Source organism: Oncorhynchus mykiss, chromosome 30 (genome assembly GCF_013265735.2).
Source record: "Oncorhynchus mykiss isolate Arlee chromosome 30, USDA_OmykA_1.1, whole genome shotgun sequence".
In the NCBI taxonomy this organism is placed as follows: domain Eukaryota; kingdom Metazoa; phylum Chordata; class Actinopteri; order Salmoniformes; family Salmonidae; genus Oncorhynchus; species Oncorhynchus mykiss.
Window position 1 is genome coordinate 27,379,768 of NC_050570.1, and position 15,488 is coordinate 27,395,255.

General features: G+C 43.7%; 1 protein-coding gene across 2 annotated transcripts in view; it reads right to left on the bottom strand.

Moving 5' to 3' along the window:
* Positions 1 to 15,488, bottom strand: part of LOC110521644 (PR domain zinc finger protein 5) — a 71,408-nt gene that overhangs the window by 23,505 nt on the left and 32,415 nt on the right. For both annotated transcript variants that reach the window (XM_021599332.2, XM_036969080.1), the window contains exons 12-13: positions 15,076 to 15,236; positions 10,746 to 10,839 (exon numbers count right to left, since the gene is read on the bottom strand). In XM_021599332.2, the coding sequence (XP_021455007.1) occupies positions 10,746 to 10,839; positions 15,076 to 15,236 (255 nt within the window). The remainder of the gene's footprint in view (positions 1 to 10,745; positions 10,840 to 15,075; positions 15,237 to 15,488) is intronic.

Genomic DNA, 15,488 nt, shown 5'->3' on the forward strand with positions numbered 1-15,488 from the left:
GTCAAAGTTAGGCTAGCCATCACTTTGCTGTCCTCATAAACCAGCAGTGGCCACAAGGGAGCTAACCAGGACCAGGGAGGGACAGAGCAGTACTGTCCTGTTTCATCCATCCAACACATAGCTTGTAAAGGGATAACAACAGGCCTCGTACAGTACAGAATGATCACGCATTCAGAAACGTGCAGAGACGGCAGCTCAAAACCCCAAACCCCAAAAATCCTTCTGCTCAATTTCAGTCTCTAGAAGGCCTTTGTTGACAAACAGGAAAATCTGAATCCCAGATGTGCATAGAGGAAGAGGAGAGAGAATCTGTCTGTTATGTAGCATGCCAGGGTATCAGGTTAAGGCCTGGGAGAAGGCATTAGTGTGTTCTAATATGGTCGGCACAGTGTGCTCTGCTCTGTGGCTTAGAGCGCATCCCTCTGGGTAAGAGCAGAGGACGAGGCTGATATACTGATACACTGTACAGACACCCACACCCTGCAAATAGAGAGCTCGGGCAGTAGTCCTCACTATTGTAGCAGCAATACAATGTGCTCGCTACAATCAAACGTACATGTTCAGTAACATTATGCTTCATCCACAGCTGACTGACACACAACCCCAACTCTTTGGCACCGCTCACATCAAACCAGACCAGCTCTCTCTAACACACGCCTGACATCCAGAATAGTCTGAAAAGGTCAGCTCAATCCTTTACAGGATACAATCATGGACCAGAAATAGCAACCATTTCAGGAATCATTTCCTTGAGCTGGTATGGTTCATATGAGAGGCGCTATGAACTTTCAGTTGAACACTACCGTAATTGGAAACCATCCACTTATTATCTAGATTGAGTGAGATGGTTTGTGGATTGTGTGAGGAGGCTGGGCTTTGTGTGGTGGAGATGGTAACTGATTTAGCATGTGCTGAAATGGGACACCATCTCCCTGTGACCCTGAGTCTTCCTGCCACCCACCCCCCCACTGTGCTCCTCACACCCCTTGTCTGCTAATCGATCCGTTTGGCACCTCTGACAGTGTGCCTGTGTGTGTGCTTGTGTGTGCGTGAGTGTCTGGTAAACAGATGGTCTTGCTCGTCGCATGCCTGCCACACAGCATTCGTGTTACGGAGAACGCTTTGTAGCTCCAGGCCCTGGTCTGAAAGACATTAGCGCTGTCCATCAGAAATTAATTCCTGGCTTCCTCCAGTCCAGCCAGACATTGGCCCTCCTCGGCCCCTCTCGCTCTCTGCATGCCGACAGGGGCCACTGTGGTAATGTGATATCGATCCATTTGAGCCGATAAGCGATTTGACTTTGATCAGCCCCAGAAATGCCCAACAACTTTACACTTGACCTTTCTATTATGACCTGGGCCTCCAAAGATTGATTTACTTCCTCAAACGGTTCTCTTTAAACTGGCCGATGTGAGACAACCTGTATCAGAGAACTTCACACCTGCCCTCTATCTACCACACACCCAATAATGACCCGCACTTTTGAAACAACCCTCACCAGTCACCTTGTTCAGTGGAAACTAAAGTAATAGCGAATTCTCATGGATGCTTTTAGCTAAATGCTAACGAGCGCAAACAAACAAATTGCAAAGACAGGAAAATCCAGCTCCTAACGTTAACTAGTAGCTAGTATAGCTACTAGCTAAGTGGTCCATCAGTGTTCCCAGAGGTCTGCCAGATGTACATTTGGATTGCATCTGAATCCCGTTGTGCCCGGAGAGACTACTGCATACTTAACAACTGTGAAGACACTGGTCTCCAGCAGAGTACATGTCCCTTAGAATTACCGATCGTCTTCAGTCCATTAGACACACCACTACTCAGTCTTTTCTGGCCGTTTTCGAGGGAAACTAAAGACATCTGCTTCACTGTCTTTATAATGACATGCAGTACAATATCTTTACACATATCATGCAGAGTGATGGGTCAAAGGTGGAATGACTCAACCGTTTTACTCAACTCATGTCTTACATGGAGGACACAGGATTTTTAAACCAAACTGCCAATTTATCTCGATTTCAATGACGCCTGTTTGAACAATAACTGCAAAGTTCACTGTTTTACTGTACGTAATATGAGCCAGTCATACATTAGGAACCCTAAATGTTACATTTCCATAAACTGAATCAAAATATCACACAAAGAACTTCTCTGTTTAGAGACACTAAATAGTTGAACTGGGTGATTCTATAATAGTGACAATTTGTGAGCGACAAACTATGACATGTGCTATGATGTCAGTGACACTCAGTGGGCACTGGGTTCTGTGAACACTTCCTTGGGTGTAAGCACCTTGGTCAACCCCAGGACTCACTGCACACTGTAGAAAACTGTCACACTGACCTATGATCTATTTATGGTCATTTGCATTTACACCAGTCTTATGCCAACATTAATCATCAAATAAGGAACGGACTCTCTGGAAGAGTCATACTCTCTGGAATCACCTGCTAATGAGAATATGAGGGAGTCCCCCTCTTTGCTTTAGTTTAGAATGAAATAAGTTCTAATTGGAGTTCCAGACATGGAGTTTGATTGTGAGTGGCAGGGAAGGTTCCCTCCTCTCTAAAGTGAATGATGTTGCCACTCGCCAGGATGCCTTGACATCGTCGGCAGTACACTCTCTCGGGAGAAGTCCCACCCTGTCCGTCTGGCTGGTAGAAGGTGTGGGAATCAATCAGCTAAATCCCATGAAACCACATGTTAGCCAAACCACATCCCAAATGAATGTGATGCCCAAACACATAGACAATTTCACCATGACCAGTGAAACATTGATGACCAGAGTGTTGAGTGACCGCTCACGGAAAATCGCTGTGAGGAAAAACCTTACAAAGCATCCTGTGTGATTAGTGTTTACCAGGTAAATAAGTGAAGCTGTGCTGTTCCTGTGTGGGGACAATGTAAAAACAAACAATACCATGCGTTTAACTTTGTACCATCCAGAGAGACTGTCGACACACGGGCCTTTAACCTCAGCTGGAGACTTCCTTTTAAAGAGATTATTGACAGGAAGAGGAGCCACGTTAAAGGTTTATTTACAGAACTAGCAGCCACATGGACAAAACCATACCTAGTGGAGTACAGAGACAACACTAGTCTTTCAGCACCTTGCTTTTTAACTGTACTTAACAAAGCCAACCAGACATCTAGCAATTTATTAGTAACTCCTCCATCTTCCTCCCTGCAGGGAAGTCAAACAACTAGAAGAGAGACTCTACCAGTGGAGGCTCCTCATGGGAGGAAGAGGAGGACCATCCTCCTCAGGGAATTTTTATTGACTAAAACACATTGTTTTGCAAAGAAGGTCTACAGTAGCCTCAACAGCACTCTGTAGGGCAGCACCATGGTGTAGCTGGAGGACAGCTAATTTCCGTCCTGCTCAGGTTACATTGACTTCAATACAAAACCTAGGAGGCTTGTGGTTCTCACCTCCTTCCATAGACTTACACAGTAATTATGACAACTTCCGGAGGATGTCCTTCAACATGTCAGAGCTCTTACAGCATGAACTGACATGTTGTCCATCCAATCAAATGATCAGAAAATTAATCTAGTATTGAAAGCATAACCTACAGCTAGGTAGCACTGCAGTGCATAAAATGTGATGAGAAGTTGACTCAAAGAGAGACCATTTTTGAACAGTTTTGAACAAATGAATTTCTTCAAAAATGAAGGAGAAGCGAGAGATGGAGAAAGCTAGCTGTATTTCATAGTTTTTTTTATTTTTTACTTTCACATACTTAGCAAGGGAACGCAGCTAGCTTGTTAAGCCTACTCAAACACTTGGCTCAAACAGAGAGGGATGCTATGTTGGCTAGCTGGCTATCCAACACTGGAACTCTTCCAAGTCAAGGTAAGCGTTTGGTTTTATAGATGTATTGCCAACGGGGCCCGCCGGTGTAACTGCTAAATGCCTTTGTGACTGTACTGCATGATTGTAGCGGGTTTATTAATGCATTAGTTCTAGTAGCTATGTTGGCTATGACATAATATGGTGACAATGATGAAGGCTGTGTGTAGCGGTTAGCGGTTATGATATGAAGGTTTGGCTTGGAAAGGTTTTTTCGCCTGGTCTCAGACAACTGATGTATTGTGCACTGAATTCCACAAGTGAAGGGAAAAGATGAGGAGAGTGCCTAGATGCAAGAAGAAATTCTACAACGATCATTCTGTATTGTATGCATGTGTCTGCTATGAAAGTGAACTGTATTTGCGTGAGATCAGGGGTGTATTCATTCCGACGATTCTGTATATATTATTTTCCTAAACAGAAGCACACGGAACAAAAACGGGGATAAAAATACCTAAATTTGTCCAATAGACACTCTCGTTGTCAACTGTAGTGACTAATAATTACACCCTAGATCAGCTAGATGCAGGCAAGAGTGTGCACGGCGGTATTGAATGTGTCAATGTTTGTCACCTTGATTACTCAAATTTCTCTCGACCTGTGCACCTACGTAGTAAACTTTCATTCATAGGCTAGGTTGTAGCAACCTCGTGATGGGTACAGGGAAAATTTGAGTATCATTTAGTAGCCTAAACCTATCGCTGTTACATTGAACTGGGTGAATGGAATATGAATGACAGTCATCCAATATGTTATAATAGAAATAAGGCCATGCTCATGAAAAAACATTTGCGTCCTCCCTCATCTTAAACGGCACCGACCGCCACTGGACTCTACCCCAATTAAAATACCCCCACCACTGATTCAGTTCATACAGAATCCTTTGTAAGCCCATACTAAGCATCCTATGTATATTCAATGTATTATGCTACACTAACTAACACTTCAAATTACTCTGGAAAGAACTGTATGCCCAACCAATTACTCATCAATGTGAGAGAACAAAATGAGCATTGTCAAGGTTTTTTATGGGAACTACTCACACTTTTCCTCAATCTTATTTTTCTTTACTCAAGAAACAACAAAAGCTTGGGCGAGTGAGTTCTGGGCTATAGAATGAGAGGACAGATTTACAGCCAGTCAGGGTCAAGGGTCATCCTGCTGGATGCTTTCTTTGGAGTGGTCTTTTCTCTCCTTCCTCCTTTCTTTCTTTGAGGTGTCCTCTCCGCTCCCACCCTTCCCCCTGCATTCCCCCATGGCCCGCTCTTTTGTTTAGATATAAATACAAACCAGACTCAGCCATGTCCCACACTGCCACACACACAAGCACATACAGTGCACTTGGAAAGTATTAATTTCCACATTTTGTTACGTTATAGCCGTATTCTAAAATGTATTCATTTGTTTTATAACCCTCATCAATCTACACACAATATCCCATAATGACAAAGCCAAAACTGTTTTTTAGATTTTTTGCTAATCAAAAAAAACTAACTGAAATACCTTATTTACGTAAGTATTCAGACCTTTTGCTATGAGACTCGAAATTGACCTCAGGTGCATCCTGTTTCAATTGATCATCCCTGAGATGTTTCCACAACTTGACTGGTGTTCACCTGTGGTAAATTCAATTGATTTGACATGATTTGGAAAGGCACACACCTGTCTATATAAAAACTAAACTGGCCGCTCAGCCAAACTGAGCAATCAGGGGAAAGGACCTTGGCCAGGGAGTTGACCAAGAACCCGATGATCACTGACAAAGTGCTAGAGTTCCTCTGTGGAGATGGGAGAACCTTCCAGAAGGACAACCACCTCTGCAGCACTCCACCAATCAGGCCTTTATGGTACAGTGGCCAGACGGAAGCCACTCCTCAATAAAAGGCACATGAAAGGCACCTAAAGTCTCTCAGAACATGAGAAACAAGATTCTCTGGTCTGATGAAACCAAGATTTAACTCTTTGGCCTAAATGCCAAGCGTCACGTCTGTAGAAAACCTGGCACCATCCCTATGGTGAAGCATGGTGGTGGCAGCATCATGCTGTGGGGATTTATTTCAGCAGCAGCGACTGGGAGACTAGTCAGGATCGAGAGAAAGATGAATAGAGCAAAGTACAGAGAGGTCCTTGATGAAAACCTGCTCCAGAGCGCTCAGGACCTCAGACTGGGGTGAAGGTTCACCTTCTATCAGGACAATGACCTTAAGCACACAACCAAGACAATGCAGGAGTGGCTTCGGGACAAGTCTCTGAATGTCCTTGAGTGGCCCAGCCAGAACCCGGACTTGAACCCGATCGAACATTTCTGGAGAGACCTGAAAATAGAGGATGGGAAGAATGGGAGACACTCCCCTAATACAGGTGTGTCAAGCTTGTAGCATCATGCCCATGAAGACTCGAGGCTGTAATCGCTGCCAAAGGTGCTTCAACAAAGTACTGAGTCTGAATACTTATGTAAATGTGACATTTCTGTTTTTTATTTCTAAAAAACTGTTTTACTTTGTCATTATGAGGTATTGTGTGTAGATTGATGAGGAAAAGGTCAAGGAGTCTGAATACTTTCTCGAAGGCACTGTACATATGTATGCACGTATGCAGACACTCCCCCCCACACTCTTTATTTTATGCTTTTGGAAACTAGAGGTTGAGTTGATCTGAGCTGGCAATAAAATGGTGTTAGACTAAGTCCTTAACAAAATAGGTAGGAATAGGTATTAGAAATCTGCTCCTTTTATTCTTTGTCCCCAAAGCTCTAGGCGACCAATTTTGATAGCCTTTAGCCGTACCCTCATCCTACTCCTCCTCTGTTCCTCGGGTGATGTGGAGGTAAACCCAGGACCTGTGTGTCCCCAGACACCCTCATTTGTTGACTTCTGTGATCGAAAAAGCCTTGGTTTCATGCATGTCAACATCAGAAGCCTCCTCCCTAAGTTTGTTTTACTCACTGCTTAAGCACACTCCGCCAACCCTGATGTCCTTGCTGTGTCTGAATCGTGGCTTAGGAAGGCCACCAACAATTCTGAGATTTCCATCCCCAACTACAACATTTTGCGTCAAGATAGAACTGCCAAAGGGGGAGGAGTTGAAATCTACTGCAGAGATAGCCTGCAAAGTTCTGTCATACTTTCCAGGTCTATACCCAAACAGTTTGAACTTATAATTTAAAAAATTAACCTCTCCAGAAATAAGTCTCTCACTGTTGCCGCCTGCTATCTACCCCCCTCCGTTCCCAGCTGTGCCCTGGGCACCATTTGTGAATTGATCGCCCCCCATCTAGCTTCAGAGTTCGTTCTGTTAGGTGACCTAAACTGGGATACGCTTAACACCCCGGCAGTGCTACAATCTAAGCTAGATGCCCTCAATCTCACACAAATCATTAAGCAACCCACCAGGTACAACCCTAAATCCGTAAACATGGGCACCCTCATAGACATTATCCTGACCAACTTGCCCTCCAAATACACCTCCACTGTTTTCAATCAGGATCTCAGCGATCACTGCCTCATTGCCTGTATCCGCTATCGGTCCACGGTCAAACGACCAACCCTCATCACTGTCAAACGCTCCCTAAAACACTTCTGCGAGTAGGCCTTTCTAATCGACCTGGCCCGGGTATCGTGGAAGGAGATTTACCTCATCCCGTCAGTCGAGGATTCCTGGTTATTCTTTAAAAGTAATTTCCTCACCATCTTAGATAAGCATGCCCCTTTCAAAAAATGCAGAACTAAGAACAGATATAGCCCTTGGTTCACTCCAGACCTGACTGCCCTTGACCAGCACAAAAACATCCTGTGGCAGACTGCAAAAGCATCGAATAGTCCCCACGATATGCAACTGTTCTGGCAAGTCAGGAACCAATACACGCAGTCAGTCAGGAAAGCAAAGGCTAGCTTTTTCAAGCAGAAACTTGCATCCTGTAGTTCTATGTCCAAAACGTTTTGGGACACAGTAAAGTCCATGGAAAACAAGAGCACTCCTCCCAGCTGTCCACTGCACTGAGGCTAGGTAACACGGTCACCACTGATAAATCCATGATAATCAAACATTTCAATAAGCATTTCTCAACGGCTGGCCATGCCTTCCTCCTGGCTACTCCACCCCCACCCCCCGCAGCTACTCAACCAAGCCTCCCCAGCTTCTCCTTCACCCAAATCCAGACAGCAGATGTCCCGAAAAAGCTGCAAAACCTGGACCCGTATAAATCAGCTGGGCTTGACAATCTGGACCCTCTCTTTCTAAAACTATCCTCTGTCATTGTTGAAACCCCTATTACCAGCCTGTTCAACCTCTCTTTCGTCTCGTCCGAGATCCCTAAAGTTTGGAAAGCTGCCGCGGTCATCCCCCTCTTCAAAGGGGGTGACACCCTAGACCCAAACTGTTACAGACCTATATACATCCTGCCCTGCATATCTAAAGTCTTTGAAAGGCAAGTTAATAAACAGATCACTGACCATTTCGAATCCCACCGTACCTTCTCCTCTGTGAAATCTGGTTTCCGAGCCGGTCACGGGTGCACCTCAGCCACGCTCAAGATACTAAACGGTATCATAACCGCCATCGATAAAAGACAGTACTGTGCAGCCGTCTTCATCAACCTGGCCAAGGCTGTCAATCACCGTATTCTTATCGGCAGAATCAAAAGCCTTGGTTTTTCTAATGACTGCCGCGCCTGGTTCACCAACTACTTTGCAGACAGAGTTCAGTGTGTTTAATCGGAGGGCATGATTTTCCGGACCTCTGGCAGTCTCTATGGGGCAACCACAGGGTTCAATTCTAAGGCAGACTCTTTTCTCTGTATATATCAATGATGTTGCTGCGGGCAATTCCCTGATCCACCTCTACGCATGCGACACCATTCTGTATACTTCTGGCCCTTCCTTGGACACTGTGCTAACTAACCTCCAAACGAGCTTCAATGCCATACAACACTCCTTCCGTGGCCTCCAACTGCTCTTAAACACTAGTAAAACTAAATGCATGCTTTTCAACCGTTCGCTGCCCGCACCATCACCACCCTGGACGGTTCCGACCTAGAATATGTGGACAACTATAAATTCCTAGGTGTCTGGTTAGACTGTAAACTCTCCTTCCAGACTCATATTAAACATCTCCAATCCAAAATCAAATCTAGAAATCGGCTTTCTATTTCGCAAAACAAAGCCTCCTTCACTCACGCCACTAAACTTACCCTAGTTAAACTGACTATCCTACCGATCCTCGACTTCGGCGATGTCATCTACAAAATAGCTTCCAATACTCTACTCAGCAAACTGGATGCAGTCTATCACAGTGCCATCCATTTTGTTACCAAATCACCTTATACCACTCACCACTGCGACCTGTATGCTCTAGTTGGCTGGCCCTCACTACATATTCGTCGCCAGACCCACCTGCCCCAGGTCATCTATAATTCTATGCTAGGTAAAGCTCCACCTTATCTCAGTTCACTGGTCACGATAACAACACCCACCCGTAGCACACAGGTATATAGCAGGTATATCTCACTGATCATCCCCAAAGCCAACACCTCATTTGGCTGCCTTTCCTTCCAGTTCTCTGCTGCCAGTGACTAGAATGAATTGCAAAAATCGCTGAAGTTGGAGACTTATTTCCCTCACCAACTTTAAACATCAACTATCTGAGCAGCTAACCAATCGCTGCAGCTGTACATAGTCCATCTGTAAATAGCCCACCCAATCTACCTACCTCATCCCCATACTGTTTTTATTTGATTTACTTTTCTGCTCTTTTGCACACCAGTATCTCTACTTGCACATCATCAACTGCTCATTTATCACTCCAGGTTAATCTGCTAAATTGCAATTATTCGCTCCTATGGCCTATTTATTGCCTACCTCCTCATGCCTTTTGCACACACTGTATATAGACTTTCTATTTTCTACTGTGTCATTGACTTATTTATTGTGTTATTGGCTTGTTTATTGTTTACTCCATGTGTAACTCCGTATTGTTGTCTGTGTCACACTGCTTTGCTTTATCTTGGCCAGGTCGCAGTTGCAAATGAGAACCTGTTCTCAACTAGCCTACCTGGTTAAATAAAGGTGAAATAAAAAATTAAAAGATTAGGCTAATAAATATATGAGCATGCTCATTAAAACTGTCAAAAGGCATTTTGATTGCTTAATCATAGTCTAGAGCCCTGATTAGGTAGCTATGATTGGAAGATGAGACATAGTTAATTAAATGGGATGGTGGTCAGTGATAGCAGTGATGGTTGTGATAGTGATAGATGCCCTAGTGAGGATGTGATAGCACTGATTGTGTGCTTTGGATCTCAATGGCAGAAAAGCCTGGGGAAAATCGTTAGTACTAAAGCTGCAAACACATTCCCAAGATGAAGGGAATTGGGAAAGAAAACAACCATTGTTTGTTGGGAGCTACTTAGTTTGAGATGATTTCAGCTGATGTATCTGTGACATGAAAACAAGATGAGTGGACTGGAGTGAGGATTCAATCTCAAATACAGGGAGGGCAAGAGGAGGATAGGGAGAGAGCAGGAAAGATAGGTAGGGGAGAGTCTCTAAGTGGGAGAAAGACAAGAGCCAAACAGACAAGTAGATGTAGAGAAACAGAAAGAAAAGGAGGGAGTGAGAAGGGGGTAGATGGAGTGTGTGTAACTGTGCCAGGTCTCTGCGCTAGTCTGTTGGTAAGGAAACAGACTGGAATGTGTGGCTCTCCAGTTAAAGGCAATTTAATGAACATCCACTTTGGGATACTGTTACCACTGGGATCTGGGGGAGCAGACTGTGTGGATCTGGTAGACTGGATTGGTGTTTATCTTACACCGTTTTATGTGACGTTCAATGACAGTTGATGAATTTAACTAAACAATGATGATAAAATATTGTCTTATTATGGCAGGGCCACTGACCTGTATGGCTGCGGATGTGGACCCTCAAAGTGCCGTTGCTGGCGAACTTCTGTCCGCAGTATGGGCAGATCTTCTCCTTTTCCCCTGTGTGCGTCTGGTACGGCAAAGATCAGAAAACATATTGTCGGTATTTAGGAAAGACAATTGTAACATTCAGTGGTACATCTTTCCCTCGTTACAAAGCACATGATGATCACTGCTAGAGCAGACCAACCACTTGGATACTATTAGCTCTGCTAAAACTCTTGGATACTAAACAGAGAAACTTTGAAAGGTTCCATTCCAGTTAAATGCCCTATGTCTTTTTAAATAAAGAGTTGGATAAGCTGTCAAAGTTGTTTAATATATATTGTCACTCAAAAGCTACAAAGCCTCAAAGCCGACCCCCTTTCAGGGTGTATTCAAGGGTGGTCTTCTGACAAATATTTGATGTCAGTCATTTAACCAGAGATCTGTTCAGCACTGGGAGTGCCCACTGAGAGACCAGACCTCCCTGGTGCTAGACAGGAATCTGCATGGCGCAGATAGAGCTAGACACTGTTACTAACACTTGTGTTCATATGAACTGTACAGCTCTCCAATTGGAACTCTACAGGCTCTGAATGCTACAGCTCGCCAATGGAAACTCTACAGGCTCTGAACTCCACAGCTCTCTAGTGAGAACTCTGTGAGCTCTGAACTCTACAGCTCTCCAGCGGGAACTCTCCAGCTCTCCAATTGGAACTCTACAGGCTGACATTAGGGTGGTTTCAGTCTCTCTGCGGAAAGCTGGATTAAAGAATCCAAACGATTCAGCAGGCCTATCATTAGAGTCAAAGAGCCAGGAGGTTGAGGGTGAGGAGCAGGGTGGAGACCAGAGGGATCTGCTCTGCCTGCATTCCTCTTCCCCTCCTCGACCTGCCCTCTCCCTCCTCCTGTCCTCGCTTCGAAAAACACACTCAGGTCAGTCTTTTCTCTGAGGTCCAGATTGACGGGCACTGTATGTATACACAGCAGAAAATGTGTGCAAAAAGTGGAGCGTGCTGCACCCCTCAGCAAGGCTAAATGTCTCTCACCCTCCCTCTCTCTCTTCCTTCATTCTCCTTGACTTCCTCTCTCTCATTATTTCTTTCTTTCTCTTTCTTCCTGCTGAAAGGTAAGTATGATGTGAATTCTGCTGCTGGCCTGATGTAAATTCCCCAGAATAAACACAACTATTAGAAGCTCAAATTCTGTGTGACAGTTTAAACAGCAGTACAACAATACAGACAGGAATACCACTTTTCCTTTCCACCATCCTCTTCTCTCCATCCCCCCCCCCATCACCCCCACGCTACCGGCATTAGGTTACATAAACCCTTTCCTTCACTCTCCCTCTCTGAGACACACAAACACGGACAGATGTCTCCCAGATGCCTCAATGTACAGTTGTTTGGTTTGTTGTTTGCATTCTTACTTCATATAAGGCTTCATATTTTTCACTGGGGAACATTATGTTCCAAAACAGACCTTGGGAAAGTATTGGGGTTATACATAAACATTACACCATCCTTTTAATATGAATAGTACGGATGTGACATTAATAACTTGGCTAACACCTCCATCATTTTTTCACACACAAAACATAAACACAAACAAATGCAGTGCAGAATAAACAATGTACAGGTACTGTACAGGTAGTGCACACACACCGCACAAATGCTCCATGTACACACATCTCTGCCTTTAAGAATGATTATGGCAATTTAAGGGTGTTCTGAGAGGAAGACTAAACTAGGGCTGCCAGAGAAACACATCATTACTGTTCATTTTCAGATCAACCTGGCAGCTGAGAGGACACCCAGACAGCACACTGACAAAAGCACCTGGAGGAAAACAAACACAGATGACAGGAACAAGACGATCCATAGTCTCTTGCCATGGAATAGGTGGAGTGGAATAGGAAATGGAGGATAAAGACTGTCCTCTGTATAGTATACTACAGCACACAGAGCACTATGTACTCCATGTTTTCCCCAGATCCCCAGTCAGAGTTCTGGGTTGTGTCCCAGATGGCACCATTTTCCATATTTAGTGCACTACTTTTAACCAGAGGTTTAGGCTCTTTTGACCAGGGCCCTGGGTTAAAAGTAGTGCACTACAAAGGAAATAGGGTGCCACAGTCCCAGCCAGGTTTCTAAGGTCAGCTACCTGTCTTTAATCACTGCCAGAACCGAGCACTCTCTCAGCAGTCTCCAGTCTCTGAACACCGACCGACCGAGAGACAACTCATGTGCCTTGTGCCTGTCTGTTTTCAGTCCTACTGTGCTAAGGCCATGTTATGTTTGATTTGTTTATTTTGCCATGTGCCAAGAAACTGTTTGGTCTCAATCTGATCCATAAACCAAGCGGGCAATGTCAGATTGAGGCTGGTAATCTGCTCTGGGATCTGTCCTATGCTTTGAAACCCTGTGGAGCTAATGTACTAAATGCCATGTGTAATTTACAAACAGAGACCGGATGATTCCTGGGCTGCATTGGGAACAATGGTGGAGGATGACTATACACTGTAGCCTAGTTCCGGTCCAGCATACAAGAGAGATCACAAGAAAACATCAAATGTAAATTTTCTCTACTTCTCTTTAAAGGAAAAATCCACCCAAAACCACTAATTCCTTTAATTTACTGTGTTAACACTAATATGTGAGAACAACATTTGTTGTGAAAAAATGTTTCCTTTTGGCGTTATAAATAAGGTTGGTAGCAACATGGAAATTCATCGTGGAAATCTGTTGCAGCTCAAGTCGACTACAAAATCCACAATGCAATGCTCTCTCTATGAGCTGGCTTGCTAGTAAGTTAGCAAACGTAGCTACACACAATAAAACCAAAGACAATATCAGCATGTGACATAGTTAGCTGTACAATCGCCTAAACAAACTGCACTATCAGTTTAGGAGTCTACAACCTCACCATGTTCAACCTGCAGATCGATGTGTCTCAGAGTGGAGTCTAACATTTGCAACGGCAGATAGAATTTTGAGGAGATGGGAATGTTGCCCGTGCTAAGCCATTGGGGGCACCGGTGTATTCTGGACAATTCTGGGACAAGGAGTGCTCTCCTTCAAAGAGTGAATGAGAGTCTATTGGGCGCTAGCTCAAAAACTCAACATTAGCATGAATTTCATCAACAAGAAGTATAACATGACAAATCTTTTCAGAGATTGGAGATAATTAACTCGCCATTTTTAGTATCGTATAGCTTTGGAATCGTGACAACAGGCACCTTCCTCAACATATACACTAACTTTGAGAATGCATTGTGTGACGGTAAGCTTAGCAACCACGTCACGCAGCATGACAACGTGAACGCGATTGGCCGACAGTCTGCTGGTTTGGGAGTTATACGTTCCTTGATTTATGGAATTCTTCAATTAAATTTAAGGTGCTTCATTGGCATGGGAAACATATGTTTACAATGCCAAACCAAGTAAAATAGATAATAAACTAAAGTGAAATAAACCATTAAAAAATGTACAGTAAACACAAATGTTCCAAAAGAATAAAGACATTTCAAATGTCATATGTCTATATACAGTTCTGTATATAATATTTAGAATGGTGTTTGTTCTTCACTGGTTGCCCATTTCTTGTGGTAACAGCTCATAAATCTTGTTGTGATTGCACACTGGTATTTCACCCAATAGATATGGGAGTTTATCAACATTGGATTTGTTTTCTAATTCTATCTCCTTTCTATCTCCAGGGCGGCAGGTAGCCGAGTGGTTAGAGCGTTGGACTTGTTACCGAGCTGACAAGGTAAAAATCTGTCTTTCTGCCCCTGAACAAGCCGTTAACCCACTGTTTCTTGGGCATCATTGAAAATAAGAATTTGTTCTTAACTGACTTGCCTAGTTAAATAAAGGTACAAATATAATATCTAAAAAGTATGTTCAATGGCTCATTTGAGAGAAGACATCGGCCAGAATTGAAATCTGACATGTATGATAGATGTTTTTCGCTATCTAAAAGGTGTATTCTTATTAACTTCCAGTGTAGTGATAAGAGACTTTACCATGGTGGTATGTAATACTGGCCATATTTCTACCTGCTTGAACCCCTTAACTCAGATACACATGAAAACATTAAATGACCCAGGGAATCGATAGAACATCACTCAGAGATACACAAAAACAATATAACATTCAAAATGGGTGAACCTATCCTTTAACATTTGAAGGACATTCTTACATAGGAAATGTAGGAAAAAACACAAACATACAGGATCATTATTTTGAAAGAGGATTTGCTCTAGGAGAGACTGACAATGTCTGGACTGGGCTCTACAGTACGTCAGACTGGCTGAACTCACCTTTTTGTGGCTCTTGAGAACAGAGGGGGTGACGAAAGCCTTCTCACACAGGTCACATTTGTACTTCTTGTGTCCGTCGTGCACCACCTGGATGTGCACGTTGAGCGTGTCTTTCCTCTTGAAGGTGGCGTCACACTGGTCACACTTGAATGTCCTCTCACCTTCAGAAATGACAAAAGACCAACCCAACACAGTAAAGAGCAACGTTCTGTCACTCATTTCTGCACCATCTTATTTTCTGGGGAGAATGACAAGAAAGAGAGGGATCCATTGTTGTATCTGTGAAAGCATAACCATCACTCACAGTAGGCCTGAAAACAATTTCTCCAGGCCAATTGTATGGGCTAAAGAACATTGTGTGTTACATTACTGCTCCCTGCAATTTTCTTTACAAATGATCTGGACTGTACTTA